Consider the following 13701-nt stretch of genomic DNA (forward strand, 5'->3'; position numbering starts at 1 on the left):
ATACGGTTACGTGAGTAGTTACACGACCCAAGTTTGGTTACACAGAATGAAACATGCCAATTTTTCTAAGCGGATAACAAGGATAACTATATAGTATGGCGGAATAACAACTGGAAGCACTTCGACGTCTGCGCAGCAATATCATCACTCAAAACATGACGGGACTATATACCTTCTGCTTGTTTTCACAACCCTGTACGATCCACGTTATAACCATGATGTTTGATTGTTTGATTGCAAACTATCTTACTACAACCTGATGCTTCCTCAACTGTGCACAAACTACTACAGGTAGTGCAGGCGACGGCGTGCAGGTCACGTAGGTTCTATTGACGGAAGTAAGAGGGGGAGCGGAGTGATGATATTACTGCGCCGACGTCGAAGTGCTTCCAGTTGTTATTCCGCCATACTATATAGTTATCCTTGTTATCCGCTTAGAAAAATTGGCATGTTTCATTTTGTGTAACCAAACTTGGGTCGTGTAACTACTCACGTAACCGTATTTAAATAGGGACAACGTGGAAGTGCTTGGTCGCTTCTAACTTCACCCCCCTTTGGATCCTAAGGAATATACTGGGACAAGCTACATGCTAGCAAATTAGCGCTGCGTGGAGTGCGCGCAAGAGCCATTGAGTGCACGCACAGAGGAGAGGGAGGTATGTATCACCTCGTCTAACATCAGAGCAGAACATAGTTCAGTATGGAAATGCGGTGGTGTTTTCCTTTAATCAAATTATTATTCATTTCTTACACTGTACAGCAACTTTTATTCTTGTATTTTATACCTGTCTTATTCTATTTTAGCCTGTTAATTTTCTTATGCTCTCTTGGTTGTTTAATTAACATTTTTAACAACAGTTCTTATGTGATGTGTTTCTTTTGCACTTTGATGTTTTATGTAGGAACCTTTGAATTGCCTTGTTACTAAAATGTGCTTTTTTTAAACTTGCCTTGCTAAAATTGCACAGACACCTGCTTCCTCTTTCACACATATGTATTCAAATAAAGGCCACCTGCATTGAAACCTAACAGCAGCATAAAAAAATTATCTTATAATAAGCGAACATTTGTCAGCTAATAGAGTAGTGTGAAATATTGTTTTGCTCCATTGTTTGTTCCAGGACCAAAACCGGAAAACATGTCCATGTCCTGCATTTATCACAAGTAGGTCAGGGCATCAAATATAATGAGGGGACCAACACCACCATCAGTACAACACAAAGATTCAGTCATTTCATTTGCTGAGCCAGAAAAATAGTTTGACCCATTTTTTTCTTCCACGAACATCAGAAGCATGTGACTAAATGTACAATACATGCATACAATCTGCTCCATTATAGCATCGTTAGCTCATGTCAGAATGTTATTATACCAGCTATATGACAATCTGAACACATATTATAATTCATTTTATTTGTGCATCATCCTTTCATGTGTATGGAAGAGCGTCAGCTCCCCTTATTCGGGTGTTTCCTTATCAAATCATCAGCTGTGTAAGATCTAAAGAAGAAATGCCCCACAAACACACCAGCTTTCTTTCCATCTCATATTTTATTCTGAGGATATAGAACATCTGAACATAGAATATTTTAAATAATATGTGTAGGAGGACTTATCAAAGATAATTAATACATTCTATGACAGTGATAAGAGGAATGGGTTTTGAGTAGATATATATATATAGATGTGCCATCTCTAGCCAGCAGCGGGGTATAGTGTTATGCGCAGGCTGAGATAGGGTGGCTGAGGCCGCTGAAGTAGGACTTTTCACGTTCGCTCATCACCTCAAAGTGCAGCGGCTGCTGGCAGAACGTGCACTCCGCTGACGAGTGGGGCTTCAGCGGCAGGCCCACCTCCTTCCATGTGTCCACCAGCCTCTCTGTGGCGGGAAAACAGGGACGAGAGGTCAACTCATGTGTGTACGGATGAAATTCAGACATTTAACAACTACGTTTTTGAAAATCAATTAGACATTTAAGATGATCTGGGAACGTTTCATGTCTGACAACTGAAATACATTAACAAGATGACTCGATGTTCTTACCGACAAAGTATTTCATCATCTCGGGGGTGTGGTGAGGTGTCGGGGCGATACGCAGGAGCTCTTCTCCCCTGGCAACGGTGGGATAGTTGATGGCCTGCACATAGATGTTGTGACGACTCATCATGAGGTCACACACCTCTGTGTTCTTCTCTGCGTCCGATACCTAAAAAGTAACAGAGACACACGGACGAAGATTAGAAACACTGAGGCTGACTTAGCGTGTTTAATTGTAATGTCGGATTTCATATCGTTAGGCGAGAAAAGGAAGCAATAAATTACCCGGACTGGGATGATGTGGCTGGGGCAGTGCACCACCGGCAGCCCCGAGTCCATCAACATTTGTCTGAGCAGCTTGACGTTGCGTTGGTGTTTACGTCTCAGCGCGCGGCCCTCTTCCCCTTTCAGCACCTGGATGGAGTTCCTGGCTCCGTGTAACAGCATTGGTGGCAGAGAGGTGGTGAAGATGAACCCCGCGGCGTAGGAACGCACCGTGTCCACCAGCGTGGCGGTGCTGGCGATGTAGCCGCCCACACAGCCGAACGCCTTGCCTGAAAGAGGGCATTGGTGGTTACTCTACGGCTCCAGAGACATCACTTTACATCCTTTGATAAAGACCACTGAACAAACTACATTATGTTCAGTGATCTATGCAACATCCTCCCACGGTAATCTCACAAACTAGATCACTCTGTAATGGCTGCTGCAGGAGTACAGAGGCTGTAAAGAGATAATTGTCCCCTCAGCTTGACAGCGACACACAGTCGCGGGGAGTAATTCAATAAGAGCCCGCAGTCTCCTAGCAACAACAGAGCTGCTCCGGCTTCTTTAAGCCCTCTGGCATACTGTGTGACACGGATGAAGCCTGATCCTAACAACAACAAAACGGATCTTTAAAAATATGGATGCAACAAGTATAGATGGTTCTCGTAATGAATCAAGAACATGCAGGCATAACCTCAAAGTCAAAATGCTTAAATAGTATAGCATATTATTTGGTTTTTGTAGAGATTCCATGCTGACCTAGTGTTCCTGAGATGATATCCATCTTGTGCATGATGCCATCCCTGTCTCCGATGCCCCCGCCTCGGGCTCCATACAGGCCCACGGCGTGAACCTCGTCTACGAAGGTGATGGCACCGAACTCGTGGGCCACGTCGCACATCTCCTCCAGCGGACAAACAGCACCTGTGTAGCATAAGATCAGCCATTAGTCCATTAGAGTAAAAGCCATGAAATAATTTATTTTAGACCCTACATTATAAACTTGATTCCCGTTGCTAGACAACTATAAATTGGTGGTTCTTATGCGAGCAAACGTGTAGCTGTAATCACTTCATCAAGGAAGTAAAGTAATAACGGGGACCATCCCAAACTAACCATCCATGGAATGGACGGTCTCGAAGGCCACGATCTTTGGTTTTGAGGGGTCTGCCTTCTGAAGAAGCTCTCGGAGATGGCCGACGTCGTTGTGGCGGAAAATGAATTTCTTAGCCCCGCTGTTCCTGATTCCTTGGATCATCGAGGCGTGGTTGCCTGCATCGGAGTAGATCTCACAACCTGAAATAGTTCAGAAGGAAGTAGAAAGAGTTTACAAAGTGGTTCCATTTAATGCAAGAATATTGAATAGGAATTCACGAATAATGTATAAAATGTACAGAAATGGTGGGTTTATTGTAGAAAGAAATATGTTGCATACCAGGCAGCATCTTGGCGAGGGTGAAGAGGGTGGAGTCATTGGCGACAAAGCAGGAGGTGAAGAGCAGTGCAGCGTCCTTCTTGTGAAGGTCAGCCAGTTCGTGTTCGAGTTCCACATGGAACTTGCTGGTCCCAGAGATGTTCCTCGTCCCTCCTGCCCCTGAACCGTGCTTTCGTAAAGTTTCCCTGGAACACCAGAAAGACAAACAAATTGCTTTTTACTGTCGTTTATATGTTTATACGCCAGATGGACGCTTGAGTGGGGAGGGAAATGTAAAAATGTAAATAATTACGCAGGAGAGTTGCTTAGTAATAAATGACATCTTGTTTCCTGGTGTTACTGACGCACAGAGGATAAGAGAGCTGGGCAGGCTTAAACAAGCTAAAAAGAAATGTAGAAAAACATCATCTCATTGGAGCCCATGAGGTTTAGATTTAAAACTACAGCCGGCTAACACTCTACACCCACACAAACAGTGAACTGGATCACCAGGTGTCAGGTTATATTCAATTATTATGTACTGTCTCACCTATTCTTTCCCTTCTCCGAAGGTGTCATTACATGTAACCACACCTTTAACCCATAGGACTGAATCATGTGGGTTTTGTTCCTACATGACGCACACAAACAACTCCTCAAACACTCACATAATGGATTGCACGACCCGTGGGTGTCGACTCATGCCCAGGTAGTCGTTGCTGCACCAAACAGACACCTCCCTCTTATCCTCTAAAGAGCCTGTGAAGTCATCGGCCATAGGGAACTCGTTGGCCAGACGATTGACGGTCTTGAACACACGGTAAGTGTGGTCGCTCTTCTTTTCCTCGATCTTCTTCTCGAAAAGCTGATCGTATTGGTAGCAGGACACTGTAACAAAACAGGAAGGAGAAGTTTGCATAATTTGGCTTGCAACACCTAGAGTGAAAGTCTCAGCTCATCTAAGTGAAAACTAGTAGTGTCAAAATTCAAAATCCTTTTTCCATGTGAAGAAGTAAATAGAAGTAAAATAAAACTTACTGCTGCCCGACAGGTTGTCCTGCAGCAAGTGGGAGACGATCTTCGGTCTCTGTTTCAGGAGGGTCTTCATCAGATTAATTTGCTCCCCCCCGCTTCCCTGAATGGTACTCGCCAGGGACGGCTTCTTCAACTGGGCAGGGGACACTTCTGCAAAACGGTCAAGAGAGGACAAAAAGAAGTCAAATTATGTAAATCCTGAAAAAAATGGCCCCAAAACAGTGAAGTCTAATGAATTTCTGAAGAACGCATACCTTTCTGGACAGTGCGGACTTCCTGAACATCCTCTTGGTACTCCATGCCGACCTGGCGGACTACACTGCTGTTCTTCTGGCCCATCTCAGCAGCCAGGAAAGGGCATTTGGAGGCCACTCCCTGGCCTGAGGATGGCATAGGGTGGCCCCCTGGCAGCATGGGCTCCCCTTCTTTTTTGGGGACTGCAGGTGGACCAAAGAAGTTTTAGACTTTAAATAAAGTATTATTTACAACCATTAAAACAATACCATGGAGCAATAATTCAGCCAGTCATCACCCACATTACCTGGGATATATAATGTACCATTAATTAGGCTAAAACATTTATCTACTCCTCCTTTGTCTCCCTCACCTTCACAGGCAGACATGATTTCCTCAGTCTTCTGGTGGGAGGAGGCTGAGGAGCAGAGGGCCCGTGCCATTGATGGAGCCATAGGTTTAGCAGCCAGCTCCATCATGATGGGGCACCGCTGGGCGTACGACACCATAGACTTCTTGGGCTGCTGGAAGAAGGCCTGGGGCACACGAGCCAGGAAGGGACAGCGACGCACGATCACATCCATGGTCAGCAGTGGTGTTTGTGATTGTCAAGCGGCCTAGAAGGGGACAGACGGAACTAGTAATGAGGACAGTTCGGATTTTCCCAAGTGCTGCAAAACCTGTTTAGCAGGGTAACTCTAAGGCACAAGAACACTACTAACACACCTCCGTTTTACCTGATATGCAATAGATCCATTCACGCAGTTTTGGTTTAATTTAAATACATTAACACAATAATTGGCAAACAAAGGCTTCTTTTTTATGTACAGGAAAGACAGAAAGCTCCCCATGAAACTATTCAAAAATAGTTTAATATTGTAGTTTATGGTGAACAATAAAACTACATCTAGAGTATACATTCTTATGACAGTGTCCACACACTGATAGAGATCTCAAGATGATGAAAATTATTTTTTGTAAACAGTTTTGTATTATGATAAACCTTCATGCTGCTCAAAATCTCTACCAATTCACCAAAATACCCGATTATTATATACACAAAATACATGTTGTGAAACCTAATACTTGTTTTTCTCTCAAAGTTCTCTCTCAGTCGATCAGATGTATCAGGTTGGACGAACTGCTGGGGTCAGTGTAACAGGTGTCCGATCATGACATTGTAATAAATATTTGTAAAGTCGAATTGCGTAAAATGGGAAAACACATAACCGCTATCCCCGTGTCATACCCCCTCCCTCCCGTTGAAGTCTACACATTCCTCGACAGAGTAATCACTTCCATACTCCCGAAGTTAGACGGTAAGCCAGTAAAATAAACTCAGTAGGGGCCTTTTACTAGAAAATAACTCTTACTAAAAACAAAACGAGAGTCAATATACTAGCTTGTGTTGGTGGCAAGTTGGTTCCCATCTAATAACCGTGAATTTCCAGGTTTCATAACTGTATCCCGTCGGCTTTTGTAACCAGACTCCTAAATATACTCTCCCGCGAGGGGGTGCCGAATACGGCACAACACCGCTATCCCTCCTTCCAAGTGTAATTTTACCGGCAGGATAAAAAACATTGGCCTCTAGCTAGTATCTGGGTAGTAGTACTATCATTACAACCTTCACCATACGCACACATAACGTGGGTTTTCAAGTGTCCACTCGCCCCTTTTTTTCAAAGTGGCGTTCCGTATCGTCTCGCAAAGCCTTTCATTGCTAACGTTATAAAACAGTGAGTGAATATTATATATAAAATATGTAATAAACCCGACCTAACGTCAGATAGACTAACGCGAAGTCTAAACGTTAGCCGGACCGTTCGTGATCCTCGCCGGTTGACCGAGGGCAACGTTAGCTAGGCTGCTAACGTTAGCTAAGAAGCTACGACCAAGAAGATGATCAAATAAGAAACGTACCTTTGAAAGAAACGTTCACGCTTGATGGTGTACTCCTCTTCAACAGTGTTGGAGTGCAGGGTGACAGCGGCGGGGCTGATCTTCTAAGGACCCTCTGGATAAAAAGCGTTTGCTTTTGGAGAAGGACCAAGGATGGCAACTTCGTTATCCTGCACTGAGGACGAACGAAGAGGACGAGGACGCGCAAGTGCTTATAAGAGCTTGCGCTGTGGCTGATCCCGCGCCAAAGACTCGCGAGATCTTATTCCTTTACGTCAAAAGGTCATTCCAGTCAGTCAACTGCGTGACTCACGCATGTGATCAAACACGTCGACGGGTATTTTCTCTGTAGATGTTTGATAGTATAAATATATAGTATAAATATACTTGATGTGTTTTGACTCTGCAAGTTTATCACCATTACTGTCTTCATTCACTGGGACGTCGATGCACGTCTGTCAACTTTACTTACGTCAGAAATGCTCAATATCGAACTGCTCTTTCTAATGTCTAACTTTGATACAAGAGTGTGTTGTTGAATGAACACCTTTGACGTGAATTATATCTTCAGATCAAAGTCTCGCAGTTTGAAGTCGATGCGGCGGAATTGAGAGTTTTTCTGTGCGCGTGTGACCCCTGGTGTTCAAAAAGAGGACTACACAAAATTGGATTAACGAGAAAAACACTTGTTTGCTTGTGTATTTTTTTTTATTTATTTTTTGGAGAAAAGGGAGGAATTAAATGTATATTTCGCAGCTTAGGGTCTCCCCGAATTTATATTAATGGAAGGGACAAAATTAAATATGAAGAAAGGCAGTACTAATCCCTTAAGATGTAAAGGTTACAACCACACATATTTATTTGCATTATACATCACATTGCCATTGTTCAGGGATGAATGGGCCTTTTTATGAAAATGCATGCTAAGTAAACATAAGCAAACAGTGGATGTGGATATTTGCTTAGCAACTGCAAGCCTCATGATTAAAACAAATAAAAAATAAACTATCGTACTATATAGTACTTGCAAAACATATTTAAATGTATTTCTGTGATATCTGAGTCTGTGGATGAAGTCTTAACCTTTTTAGCACGGTCATTCGTAGTGTTTTGCTGCCCCCTGCAGATCTCTTTAGGCTTTACACTTGATTGATATTCTGCTGCTGTTTTTGATTGAAATCTACCACAATAGCTGAGCTGCTGAAAGCAGTTTTCATATATGACATTCAGAATTGTCTAGGCTAATGATACAGATGCAGATACAGCATACCATATACACCAAAATAGAGTGTTCTTATTGGGGGAGAGAAAATTATACTACTTCACACGAAAATCTGTGCATCATTTCGTAAAACAAACCCACAGTCTGACATACATTGTGTCATTTCCTCTCTTGCTCTCAGGGCAAAACAATGTTTTACTGACAAATTCTCTCTGAACTGCCTTCATAAAATGAAATACGTTTATGAAGTTGAGCAAGTTAGATGAGGTCGATCATAATAATCACCAGTCATTTATTGCAGTTATCAACTTGAAACTTTCTGATGGATATTTTTTCTGAAACGTTTTACTGGATGAACTAAAATTATTATAAATAAATAGACTTAAGATTAATCTGTAATGAAAACTGTCTTTTGTAGCAGGGAATGTGGCAAAAATGCATTTCTAAAGCAAAACTATGAAACAATTGTAAGGAAGGGCCTCATATTTTGAAGGCCTGTCATATTTTGAAGACCTGTCCGTCAAAATAAGACTTATTATATTGTAGATATTGCTCTACATTAACAAACTACAACATCAACATGCAGTAGTTCTTACTAATTGTTTCTAGAACACACGTTCTGGTTACTGCTTCCTGGTTGCCACTGGTTACAGAGGGGAACATGGGCGGGGCTTCGCCTGCAGCGACGCAGCCGTGTGCATAGACGATCTCTGCCGTGGCAGCTCAGTTCGGTGTGTGGAAGGAGGAGAGAGCCCGCACACAGTTCCGTGGCCGAATCCGGGAGTCCTGAAGTAGCCATGGCGTCGGGCCTGTTCAGTGTTGTTGTTGTGTCGGCTTTGTGTGCGGCCCTGGCCCCCTGTGTAGCTGGTGAGTTTTAATTCGTTTTAAAACTGGAAATGGTCGTTTCTTTTCCTTCTTTGTCCCTCCCGTTGTTTCGTTAACGCTAGCTAGTGGCTCAGTTAGCTAGAAACCGGGGCGATGCCAGTGACGTTAGCTTCGCTACCCAGGAACTGGGTCTGTTAAGTATTACCGTTTATTGTTAAAATTATCCTAAAGTTAGCTTGTTTCAACTAGCTAGTGGGTCTATAATCTGGTCCATATTTTTTTTATGATTTGAAGGTCAACAGCACACCGACAGATTTAACGTTAAGGCTCAACTGGTCGCTGTTGTCGAAGTCTTCCCATAAAGCATCCGTCGTTTACTGGCATTATTTGTGAAGATGAACAGCACAAGCTTAACGAATCCTCTTTGATATGAATAAAGGCGAAGAAAAAGATTATAAAAAGACTCAGTTTAACGCAATACAATTACCGTAATGTCGAGTCAGAACCTGTCTATAACGTTTATAATTTATTTTTATTAGACTGCATTTCCAATGTGAATCACTTTTTGCATTCACAATTGCCAACACATCTGTTGTCAGTCGAACAATCAGTTTATAAAATGAGGAAACACATTGTTCCGACTGAATAGTACAGTACAGCGAGTATTTACTAACCCAGCTCGACCAGAACTGTTGTATGAGCCTGAATCATCCTCATTACCATTTGGTTATTAAGGCTATCAAATGGCAGAATATCGTGTAAAACACCCATTATAATTTAAAATTACGTTTTTGTTTTGTTTGACCAACAGTCAATGAAGTGGATATCTTTTGGCTTTGGTCTTTTCTTTATTTTATATATAATTAAAACAATCAAAATTAATTGGCTGTTTTATGACATCATTCTCATCCTAGACTATCAAACCAATACATCACCTCACACTACAGTGATGCCTTCCCCCCCCCCCCCCCCAAGTGTGTTGAGGCGTGTTTGAGATGTGTTTCAATAATCTCATATTTTACCATTCTCTGACAGTTAATCACCACTGCAGCTTCGTCTTCACTGGTTCACCTTCCCTGCACCTCTCTGCTTTTTGTCTTGTTCTCTTACAGCGTGGGACAACAACTGTCTAGCCTACAGTCGCTCAGCATACAAAGAATGCGCTAAAGGTTCTTTTTGCTGTGGAAGCTGCCTAGTCAGAACCTGCTGTACGAATGACTACATGCGGTTTTCTAAGGATGAACAAGAAGACTGGTATACTATTTTATTCTGTATTCTATTATAGTCACAGTTTCTCTAAGTTTCTCTGTCACGTCAAGCAAGCAACAGGAAGTAGTGTTTTCCTGTGCATCTGCGACATCAATCTAATGTGTGAATCCGTTGCAGTCTCCTTTCACTTAATGTATTCATGAAATGTGTTTAGTTTACATGCTGGATGATAATTCTATTAGCAAAAAAAACAAGGAAGGGGATTTTTCAAACTGGGCAATAATAAAGTATGCATTTGTGCATGTTGTGACACACTGTGCATTAATAATGTTGTCTATTCTATACCAGTAAGGTTATGGCAACATTAATATTGTTTTGCTTGTTTTTTCTTTGGTTCTTTTTTAGTGAATTTTCCATGAGCTCTTACTCCTCACCGCTGCCCATGGTCCTTGGCATTGGTGGGTTCGCCACCATTTTGCTCATCTTCATCTGCTGCTGTGTCTGTCCCTGCTGCTGCCTGTACAAGATGTGCCGCAAACCAAGACGTAAGTTACCCTCTATTGTTTAGAGGTGCACCAATTTGACTTTTTGGTATTTATTGTTAAAATAATAAATAAGGAGCCAGCAATTTGGTAAAAATCACGACTCAAATGTAAACCCTTTAATGCAGCAACACATTGGTCAAAACATGCGCACAATATTATGTATGCAGTATATACACATAGACTTTAACTGAATGGATCAGCCCCATTATCACCAATTTCTGATCCAGCTATTTGAGTCACTATCAGCCCAATCTGCTTTCTGTATCGGCTGCTATATGTTGTTGGTGATGCTGTTTAGATAAAAAACTGGAGCTTATTCTTCAGCTGCTTGATATTTGCAACAGCCGATGTTTCAAGAGCTCCAAACAGGATGTGGTGTTTCATTGATTTGGCAGACTTTAAGTAGAGTAGAGTAGATACTGTACTGTTGATATAACCCTTTTTGTATCATTGAGGCACTGATGCCTCATTAAGTTTGGGTTTTTCAATAGTGTCCATATTTATATTAACTACATATTTCCTCTTTTGTTGAAGGATGCAAGAAAGATGTAATTTTGCTACCACCTTAAAGTAACTATCAGGGTTACAAAAAAGATGAAGGGGAAGTCTTTTTAATGATAAGGTGGAGTTAGCAGGTCTGCTGGATATACCAGCAGACAATATGATTTTTGTATTGTTTACTTAGTCACCTGCCATATCCTGGAACTACCTTAAACGCTTAAAAAAAGCTTATTATATCCCTCCATAGAGCTTATTGCATGAATTATTATCCACTTAATGAACAGTGAGCAGATATTAGAATTAGTTAGGTATTATTTTATAAAATGCTAGAATCAGGAAGTGTTGTACTGGCAGCATGTGGTCATGTGCGTCTGCATCTGCGACATGTTGCTGCATGTGTTTCCTGCACTCAACCAATAAGGAGCACATTTTTGAGTCACTGACTGGCTGTTTCTCAACAGATTTGTTGGTTTTTGTTTAAATGAAGAAGTGAGTCTCATAGTTTCCAGCGTGTTGGAGTAGTTTTAAATATCAGAGGGCTAATTTGAGGCCTTTTGGCCCACCCACCACGTGACTTTTTTTACTGCAGTGACTCGGTCTCACTAACACAGACACTGAACATCCTATGTTACACTGACAACAGTTACAAAGAGGTACTTTATACATGAAGTTAACTCTGTGTAGAGCTGTGAAGTTCCTCAGTTTTGTGTTGGTCATCATTCTGCATGCCGCGCAGATTTTAACTCAACTTTTTTAGTATCCGTCTGCGGTGAGTCGTGTCAGTGATAATTGATAATTGCTGTTTGGCGTTCGTACCGGAAAGATCACGCCCTAACATAAATAATACTGTTTTACTGATCATATCAACAAGTTTTGTCTGTGTAGCCAGAGCCTGATATATCTTATTACTGTGTGACTAACACAGATGCACACTATGTGTCACATCATTGCCAGAACATGGGCTCTGTAGTTTATTTTAATAATAACAGAAATACCTTCTCTGTATTATAATATAATTTAGATTCATTTAGCTTTTTTTGTTGTCTCTACTTGATGCCGATTAGATTTATATTGCGATTCCTATTTAATGTGATTCTACAAGTTTTGATAGTATTGATTATTATGATTCCCCCCCCCCCCCCCCCCCCCCCTTCTAAAACCAAAAGTTTAAGTATACTCTTCAAGAGACAATATATCACGAGTCACATTTCCAACAGCAATGCACATCAAATGCCACTTAGTCTTACATTTATTTCAGCTGTATCGAAAAACAGAGTGATTATTTTTAAGTAAACTGCTACATTTAATAATTAATTTAATCCATCCATCCATCCATCCACCACAATACGATCCCTGCCCATGACAGCGTTTGCATACAGATTTGGTTATATCTGGCTCTGCTTTTCCTGGAAGTGTGTCGATAGTGTGCCCATACTTAAAAAAGAGAGGGTGCAGGATTTATCTCTGGGTGGTGTGATATCGTCTCTGATTTCCCGCTCTCCGCAGCTCTCAACGACTCGGGTGGGTCTTGGCTGCTCTACTCAATCGTAAAAAAATAATAGCAATATATAAATTCTGGTGAGAAATATAGATTTTTGTTAATCGTCCTGTAAAATTTTTTATATGATTAAGATTAATATGAGAATACATTTTTTCCCTCACCCCTGATATAACCTAAAAATATTGCATTGGTAATTATAGGCCATATCGCCCATCTTTAGTTTCATCTAGAGCTCTGATCCAAATCATAACAAAATAGAATTAATTATTTCTTGGCGTCGAGTTTCAGGTCCTGTTGTTTGATAATAGCAGACAAAAAACATGATGAGTTAAACATGATGTATCATCTCATCACTGCAGAGCAGTACACTACTGTGAAAGACAGAGAATGGATTCACACAAAGTTAATTACCAAAAAATAATCTTTTTAAAGCAACACTTCTGCATGAACAGTCTCTTGCTTGCGCAGGCACACTACTCGTCTACGCATGTCCCTGCGAGTTGAAACAAGCTGTTTTCATTTATGGGCTTTTTAGAGAAGATGTATGTGTTTGGGAAGTAAACACTTGATAAATACTGCTCAAGTGTTGTATTTTGATATAGTTTTTCTAATTGTTAAACACAACCCCGTTTACTTTTTCTCCTCACTGTGGAAGCATGTGAGGAAAACTGTTTTCTTCAAGAGTAAATTATATACAAATGTCCAAATGATTTGTTGTTATTCATCCAAATGTCCAAAGTCCAAATATGGTCACTTCTGGGCACTGGTTGCAAAATTTCCAAGATGGCGAAGGCCTTAAGGCTGTACTCGAAGCTTTGAAAACTAATAGGTGATGATGTCACAATGACTATGTCCACTTCTTATACAGTCCATGATTCATATTGGACAACCATATGGGAAGGAAGGAATGAAGGGAAGCAATTTTGGCTGAATAGTTTGGGTATTTTCAGTTTAGTGGTGAGGACATACACCTTCACAAGCTGTTTACAGTTAGTCTGCACATAAACA

The 13701-nt window shown here is 41.3% G+C and overlaps 2 protein-coding genes across 2 annotated transcripts in view; one reads left to right on the forward strand and one right to left on the reverse strand.

The window, feature by feature from the left end:
- Positions 1–976: 976 nt before the first annotated feature.
- Positions 977–7075, reverse strand: alas1 (aminolevulinate, delta-, synthase 1). The gene is made up of 11 exons (XM_084028678.1): positions 6912–7075; positions 5362–5605; positions 5009–5191; positions 4758–4904; positions 4388–4607; positions 3741–3925; positions 3422–3601; positions 3065–3229; positions 2324–2592; positions 2045–2207; positions 977–1879 (listed from the first exon to the last, which is right to left on the reverse strand). The coding sequence occupies exons 2-11, from the start codon at positions 5570–5572 to the stop codon at positions 1719–1721; spliced, it is 1884 nt and encodes a 627-aa protein (XP_083884804.1). The 5' UTR covers positions 5573–5605; positions 6912–7075; the 3' UTR covers positions 977–1718.
- Positions 7076–8837: 1762 nt separating this feature from the next.
- LOC311027414 (uncharacterized protein) overlaps positions 8838–13701 on the forward strand; it is a 7816-nt gene continuing 2952 nt past the window's right edge. Inside the window, exons 1-3 of the mRNA XM_084031440.1 lie at positions 8838–8979; positions 10050–10191; positions 10552–10708. Coding sequence (XP_083887566.1) covers positions 8910–8979; positions 10050–10191; positions 10552–10708 — 369 coding nt within the window. The 5' untranslated portion in view covers positions 8838–8909. The remainder of the gene's footprint in view (positions 8980–10049; positions 10192–10551; positions 10709–13701) is intronic.

This window comes from Eutrigla gurnardus (assembly GCF_963514095.1).
Source record: "Eutrigla gurnardus genome assembly, chromosome: 2".
Lineage (NCBI taxonomy): Eukaryota > Metazoa > Chordata > Actinopteri > Perciformes > Triglidae > Eutrigla > Eutrigla gurnardus.

Excerpts from the sequence above, each read along its gene's own strand:
- alas1 (XM_084028678.1), bottom strand. The coding sequence starts at position 5,572 with ATGGATGTGATCGTGCGTCGCTGTCCCTTCCTGGCTCGTGTGCCCCAG. Across the intron at positions 4,905-5,008 it reads AGTCCGCACTGTCCAGAAAG|AAGTGTCCCCTGCCCAGTTG; the intron begins GTATGCGTTCTT and ends ACCGTTTTGCAG. Across the intron at positions 3,230-3,421 it reads GACCGTCCATTCCATGGATG|GTGCTGTTTGTCCGCTGGAG; the intron begins GTTAGTTTGGGA and ends TATGCTACACAG.